At 49.1% G+C, this 7,110-nt stretch overlaps 5 protein-coding genes across 5 annotated transcripts; all 5 read left to right on the top strand.

Annotated features, from left to right (window-relative positions):
* LOC111615739 (tRNA (guanine-N(1)-)-methyltransferase-like) lies at window positions 1–672 on the top strand. The gene has a single exon (XM_023357179.1). It carries the CDS (start codon window positions 1–3, stop codon window positions 670–672), a length of 672 nt encoding a protein of 223 aa, XP_023212947.1.
* A 450-nt stretch (window positions 673–1,122) lies between these two features.
* LOC111615738 (acetate kinase-like) lies at window positions 1,123–2,340 on the top strand. The gene has a single exon (XM_023357178.1). The coding sequence runs from the start codon at window positions 1,123–1,125 to the stop codon at window positions 2,338–2,340; it is 1,218 nt and encodes a 405-aa protein (XP_023212946.1).
* Window positions 2,341–2,608: 268 nt separating this feature from the next.
* Window positions 2,609–3,319, top strand: LOC111615737 (phosphate acetyltransferase-like). Its single transcript, XM_023357177.1, has 2 exons — window positions 2,609–2,711; window positions 2,769–3,319. Exons 1-2 carry the CDS (start codon window positions 2,609–2,611, stop codon window positions 3,317–3,319), a joined length of 654 nt encoding a protein of 217 aa, XP_023212945.1.
* Window positions 3,320–3,329: 10 nt separating this feature from the next.
* Window positions 3,330–4,625, top strand: LOC111615736 (dihydrolipoyllysine-residue acetyltransferase component of acetoin cleaving system-like; the record flags this gene model as incomplete). The annotated part of the gene is made up of 1 exon (XM_023357176.1): window positions 3,330–4,625. A coding segment is annotated over exon 1 (1,296 nt), but the record flags the coding sequence as incomplete, so codon positions are not given.
* A 19-nt stretch (window positions 4,626–4,644) lies between these two features.
* On the top strand, window positions 4,645–6,036 carry LOC111615735 (dihydrolipoyl dehydrogenase-like). Its single transcript, XM_023357174.1, has one exon. It carries the CDS (start codon window positions 4,645–4,647, stop codon window positions 6,034–6,036), a length of 1,392 nt encoding a protein of 463 aa, XP_023212942.1.
* Window positions 6,037–7,110: the final 1,074 nt, after the last annotated feature.

Below are 7,110 nucleotides of genomic sequence, written 5' to 3'. Positions count from 1 at the left end.
ATGCGTCTGAACATCGTCACGCTTTTCCCCCGTTTTTTTGAGGTCTTTGCTGACGAATCAATCATCAAACGGGCGGTTGAGAAGAAGTTAGTTACGATTAACATCGTCAACTTACGCGATTTTTCGCTTGACAAACACCGCCGGGTTGACGACCAAGTCTACGGCGGAGGACAAGGGATGTTGCTCCAAGTCGAACCGATCGACCGGGCCTTGAAAGCTTTGGGCGGCAAAAAAATCTTGCTCACGCCGCAGGGAGAAGTTTTTAACCAGCAACTAGCCCGTCAACTAGCGACCGAAAAAGAGTTGACTTTAGTGGCGGGACATTACGAAGGTTTTGATGAGCGAGTGCGCTCGCTAGTTGACCAAGAGATTTCGCTCGGCGACTTTGTTTTGACGGGCGGTGAAATACCGGCTTTGGCTCTGGCTGACGCGCTGATCAGACTTGTTCCCGGCGTGATCAAGGCTAGTTCTCAAAACGATGATTCCTTTAGCCAAGACTTGCTTGAGTACCCCCAGTACACAAGACCCCGCTCGTACAAAGGAATGGAAGTACCACCCGTTTTACTGAGCGGCGACCACCAAAAAATCAACCAGTGGCGCCAGGAACAAGCGCTCGCTAAAACGCGGTCTAAACGACCCGATTTACTAAGGAGAAAAAAACATGCGTCATAAACTGTTAACCCACGTGGACCAGCAATCGCGCCGCGAAGATTTAGCCGATTTTCGCCCGGGCGAGAATGTCAAAGTTTACGTTCGAATTCGCGAAGGTAGCAAGGAGCGGATCCAAGTTTTTGAAGGATTAGTGATCGCGATCAAAAACAGCGGGGCCTCTAAATCTTTCACGGTTCGCAAAATTTCTTACGGAATCGGCGTGGAACGAACTTTTCCGTTTAACTCGCCCATCATTTCCCACGTTGACGTAGTGCGCCGCAACAAAGTGCGTCGTGCCAAACTTTACTACATGCGTCAGCGCAGCGGTAAGGCCGCGCGTCTCAAACAAATCGTGACTAAGAAAGCCGCTCCTAGCGCTGCTGCTCAGCCGACCAAGACGCGTTAATTTATCTGCCCAGCGGTGTTGTATAATTTTACTTAATTAATCGTTCATACGACTGGAGCTTTGAAATGCAAAAAACCCTGGTAATCAACTCCGGAAGTTCCTCGGTCAAAGCGAAAGTTTTCGACCAAAATCTCGAACTTCTGGCCCAAGTTTTGCTTGAGAAAATTGGCGAAAAAAACGGGCGCATTAAGTTTTACCGCCCGGGTCAAGTTTGGCAAAAAGATCTCTCCTTAGCGAGTCACGACCAAGCTTTTGAAGCGCTAATTGAACTTTTGAAGAGCGAAGGAGTGGTCGCCGATCTAGCCAGCGAGATCGCCCTGGTCGGTCACCGCGTGGTGATGGGAGGAAGTTTTTACCGCCGCGCTACTTTGGCCACCCCCGAAGTGTTAGAAAAACTGACTGCCTTGAGCCATCTCGCTCCGCTTCACAACCCGCCCAATTTACTCGGCGTCAAGTTAATGCAAAAACTCGTCTTAGCTCCCAACGTTTTAGTTTTTGACACCGCCTTTCACCAAAGTTTGGATGAGAGGCGTTTTTTGTACCCGCTGCCGCGTTATTTGTACGAACAACATCTCGTGCGTAAGTACGGTATGCACGGCATCAGTTACCAGTACAATTTGCACCGCTTTCGTCAGGAAAGCAAAATTGACCGTCCCAATTTGATCATTTTTCACCTTGGCAACGGCTCATCGGTTTGCGCAATTAAAGATGGTCAATCGCTTGACACTTCAATGGGGATGACGCCGCTGGCCGGCCTGATGATGGGAACCCGCTCGGGCGACATTGACCCGGCCGTGGTGATTTTTCTCCAGCGTCAGCTCGGACTTGATTACCAGGCGGTTGACGAGCTTTTAAACCGTCAGTCGGGACTATTAGCTCTGACTGGCACCACCAACGACATGCGCGAAATTGAGCAGGCGATCGCGGCGGGTGATCCGGCGGCCGAACTGGCGTTTGAAATGTATGTTGATCGCTTAGTTAGTTATTACAGCGCTTACCTTAACGAATTAGGTAACCAGATTGACGGCGTTATTTTTACCGGCGGCATCGGCAAAAACAGTCGCAAAGTTTTGCGGCGTTTCGTCGAAAAAGTCAGCATTTCCAAACTGGTTTTAGAGACCAAGATTGATTTGGCTGATCAGTCGTGGGTAAAAGTTTCAACCCGCGCTTCTCAGTTTGCCATTTACGTCTCGGAAACCGACGAAGAGATCGAAATTGCCCGCCAAGGACTAGAGGTGATCGGCGTTAGGCAGCCGTTGATCGGACGGTCTGAGCATGAATAAACACCCTTTAATCGCTGCCTTAGTTCAGAGCATTACCAACCACCGGGGCAAAATCCGCATCGGTTTTCCCGACGGCGCTGACCCGCGCATTTTAAGAGCGGCCCAGGAACTGGCCCAATTTCCTAATGTCGAGACGCTCGTGATTAGTCCCGAGGTCATTGATGCTTACCCGCGTCAAAAGTTGATCGACTGCTTGCAAACTTGGCGCGGCGACAAAAACGATGCCGAGACGATTGCCCGCTGAGCCAGCGATCCAAACTACTTTGCGATGAGTTTGGTTCGGCTGGGCGAGTTAGATTGCGTTGTCGGCGGAGCCACCGTTCCGACTGCCGAACTGCTCAGACCCGCGCTTCAAATTGTTGGCACGCGGCGTAAGTTAGTGACTTCGTTTTTTTGAATGACTAAGGGTCAGGAAAACCTTTTCCTAGGCGACGCTGCGATCGTGCCCGAACCTAACCAAGCCGAGTTAGTTGAAATTGGTCAGTCGGTCGCGGCCGGGGTGAAAAGTCTTTTTGGCATCGATCCTTACTTGGCGCTGCTTTCTTTCTCCACTAACGGCAGCGGCGGTCAGAAACTGCCGAGCGTTTTAAAAGTCCGTCAGGCGGCTGAGGAGTTGACCGGGCAAGGCTACCGGGTACTTGGGGAAACTCAGTTCGATGCGGCTTACGACGCCCAAACCAGACTTTACAAGTGGAACCGCTCGCTCATTCACGCGCCGAACGTCTACATTTTCCCTAACCTGGACGCAGCTAACATCGGCTACAAAATTATGAAGTTGACTGGTAATTACCAAGCGATCGGACCGATTATCGTCGGTCTCAACCGGCCGGTCAACGATTTGAGTCGCGGTTGTGACTGGCGGGAAGTTTACCACCTGTCGCTGATCAGTCTAGCGATGAGCATCAGTCCCAAAACCCAACTAACCGAGGAGTTAGCAGTCGGTCACCTAGATCCGGCGGAAAAGAGCGAGCGTGGCTAAAGTAGTCAAAATGCCCAAGATGGGTAACACGGTAAAATCGGTCATTTTATCCGAGTGGCACGTGGCTGAGGGGCAAGTAATTAAAAAGGGCGCACCTTTTTTCAGTTACGAAACCGATAAAACCCAAGTTGAACACAAAGCCCAAGAAGAGGGGACGGTTTTAAAAATACTCGTCGAGCCTAACCAAGAAATCGCCGTCTTTTCGCCCGTCGCGATCGTCGGAAAGGCTGGGGAAGACATTCGCGCTCTTTTGGCTGAACTCGAGCCGTCTGAGACTCCCAAAGTCCAAACCAAGCACTCTCGTCCCGTCCCAGCTGACGAGCCGCCGCAACTTACTCCAGTTCGAGCCGCTCCGGCGCCTGAGTCAGTTAGCTCGCCAGCGGCTGAACCAACTGATCAGGTTCTAGGTTCAAACCGGAGCGGTTTTTCGCCGCGGGCTCTCCGCACGCTTCGTCGTTCGGGAATTAACCCGGCCTTAGTCAACCCGGCTCAGCCCAACCAGCCGCGCCTAGTTAGTCAAGACGTTCTCGGAGCGATGCAGCTCGCTAAGATCAAGGGCGCGGTCAACCAAGTCAGTCAGCCCGACCTAGTTGAACAGCTGGCGAGCGAGGCGCCGCGAGCCAGCGGCGATTCACCCTTTGATTACCAACCGATGCGCCGGGCGATCGCCCGAGCGATGCTCAAGTCAAAGGAGCAATCAGCCGCCGCGACGTTAGTGATCAGCGTTGACGCGAGCAATTTAACCAAAGTTCACCAGCGCTTTAAAAAGGCCGCTCAAAGCGGCGGTCCGCGCATTTCAATTAACGACCTCGTCGTCTTTGCGACTTCGCGCGTTTTACCTAAGTACAGCCAAACGATTAACGCCCATGTGTTTGACGAGCGCGCCGTGGGGCACCGCCACGCTCACATCGCGATCGCCGTTGACACGCCCGGCGGACTAATCGTGCCGGTTTTAACCCACGCTAACGCTAAGTCGTTGCGAGAGATTAGCGAGCAAGCCCGCCAAATGATCAAACTCGTTCGCCAGGGTCAGTACCAGGCGGTCGATCTCAAGTCGGGAACGTTCACGATTTCTAACGTGGGCGCGCTCGGGATTGAGTCTTTCACGCCGATTCTTAACGATGGTCAGGCGGCGATTTTAGGCGTTGGTGCTTTGACGCTCCGAGCGCGCCAAAACCAAGCCGGATTGGTTGAGTTTTACCAAGCACTGACTTTGTCGCTCACGATTGACCACCGCCTGGTGGACGGCGCTGACGGCGGACGTTTTTTAGTCGATCTCAAAACCGTGCTTGAAAAGATCGATCAACTCGTTGCAAAGGAGAACCATGGCTAGTCGCTACCAAGTTGTCATTTTGGGCGCCGGGCCGGGCGGCTACTTACTAGCCGAACGAATCGGCAAACATCTCAAAACGGCCATCATTGAAAAAGATGCTTTCGGAGGAACGTGCTTAAACGTGGGTTGCATTCCTTCCAAGGCGTTGCTCTACTCGCGGAAAGTTTACCGAGCCGTCGCCCACGGCGAAAAGTACGGCGTGAAAGTCGGCTCTTTTCACTACGACCACCAGCAGGCTGTTCGTCGCAAAGACGAAAAAGTTAAGTTGCTCGTTCAAGGCGTGGAGGCCAAAGTTAAAGCTAACGGCGTCGACATTTTCCGCGGATTTGGCAAAGTTAAAGGCCAAAGTCAGGACGGGTTTTTGGTGGAAGTAGACGGGCAGGAACTACTGGCCGACAAGTTGGTGATTGCGACTGGTTCGTTGCCTAGCATTCCGCCGATTGAAGGACTGAAGGAGCTCTTGACTAACCGCGAAAAAATTCTCACTAACGTGGAAGTGCTATCTCTAGAAAAGTTGCCCAAGCGACTAGTCATTATCGGCGGCGGAGTGATTGGTTTGGAGATGGCGGCTTACTTTCAAAACCTTGGTCCCGAGATTCACGTGGTTGAGTTTTTTGACCAAGTTGGCGGCGGACTTGACCAGGAAATTAGTCGGCAAATTTTGGACTACTACCAGGAGCGCGGCGTCAAATTTTACTTAGGTCACCAAGCGGTCAAAGTTGATCAGCACTTTTTAAGCGTCAAAAACCGGGCGACTGGACAAGTTTTTCAAATACCCTACGAGAAGATTTTGCTGGCGACTGGGCGCGTTCCTAATTCGGCTAACCTAGGTCTTGAAAAAATCGGTCTTTACTTAGAAAAGGGTCGGGTGGTGACCAACGAAAAATGTCAGACTAACTTAGCTAACGTTTATGCGATTGGCGATGTGAACGGCGTTTCGATGCTAGCCCACACGGCCTACCGCGAAGCCGAGGTGGTCGTGCACCAGTTGCTGGGTCAAACTTGGGACAGCGTGGACTACAACGCGATCCCGAACGTGATTTACACCGATCCCGAAATTGCCACCGTCGGACCGAGCGAAGAAGAGCTCCAAAGAAACGGCGTTGCCTACCAAGTCTACAAAATGCCGATGCTTTACTCGGGTCGCTTTGTGACCGAGGTTGACGACTACGCCGGTCTAGTCAAAATGTTAGTTGACCAAAAAACCCGCCAAATTTTAGCGGTCCACATGATCGGTCAGTACGCGACTGAAATTATCGCGATCGCCGGGTTGATGGTGACTAAAATGATGAGCGTTGACCTAGTGCGTGACTTAGTCATTCCCCATCCGACCGTCGCCGAACTGCTCAAGGAACTAATTATGCAGGAGGTAGCCCATGCCTAAAATTCAACCGATCAACCCCTCTATTTTAAGCGAGGGCCATTTTTTCTGTTAATTTTTTTATGTACTCAGATTTGAATGAAAATTCAGACTCAATCTAGGTATATAATTAAGCACTATACATAAAACCAATATTCAGCGAATTATGCACACACATTTTAATTTTTAATTTTTAAAACATAATTTTTGAGTTATTAATATAAATTATTTATAAACACTCATATCTGTAATTTATCTATTCATATTTCACTTTCAGAATATTTGTTTTTTCTTCGTTTTATACTAAATAAATATGAATTGATTTATAACTATTTCTTTTGAAGATTCATGTTTTGCTATGTAACATTTACACAAGTAATAAAGTTTATTAGAGTGACACTATTAATAAGCCAGTCATTATTGTAATTTCTAATTAAATAAAAAGTTCAACATCATCTTAACATCGAGGGGTGAAATCAACACTATAACCGTTACCAGTGTTCCTTGTAAAAAAAAACACGGTATATCACAAACATTTTCAAACTTTTGTATAGTTCTTCCTCAGGTAAAATCCTATGGAATGCTTCAAAATAGAACATAAATATTTGAAATTAAATCGAATGTCTGTATGATTAAATCTGTTGCACTGGGCATGTAAACTCGTGCATGGGTGGTGGTAATTAAAGTTTGTCATATATGAAGGTCTGCCAGGTTACCAATAGATTAAGCTATTCTTTCTGGTTGATGCAGGCAGTCATGTGGCTAGCTTTGTAAATGGATATGGCTTCTAGCCATTTTAGATGCTCCAGGTGGGGTGTAGTGTTGATGACCTCAGCTTTGTTGAATTCCGCTTCAATATCTGGATCAGATGCATATGAAGCCAGGGCAGTGGTGTGTTACCCATGCTGGAGGTCTGCTTGGTGCTCCCATATTCTGGTATTTAAGGAGTGCTTGGTGGAACCAATATATATATATATATATAAGGCCCTTGACCCATCTGCTGTCCTTAAGTGGGATGGAGTAAACACCAGGAAGCCTGTTACGATCTAGAGAGTCTTTACCATTTCTGAGGATGTCAAAGATCGTCAGACATCTCCT

Source organism: Centruroides sculpturatus, unplaced genomic scaffold (assembly GCF_000671375.1).
Source record: "Centruroides sculpturatus isolate CEXI.00-Female unplaced genomic scaffold, Cexi_2.0 scaffold2676, whole genome shotgun sequence".
In the NCBI taxonomy this organism is placed as follows: domain Eukaryota; kingdom Metazoa; phylum Arthropoda; class Arachnida; order Scorpiones; family Buthidae; genus Centruroides; species Centruroides sculpturatus.
The sequence above is the reverse complement of the archived record's forward strand: the minus strand, read 5'-3'. Positions and strand labels throughout refer to the sequence as shown.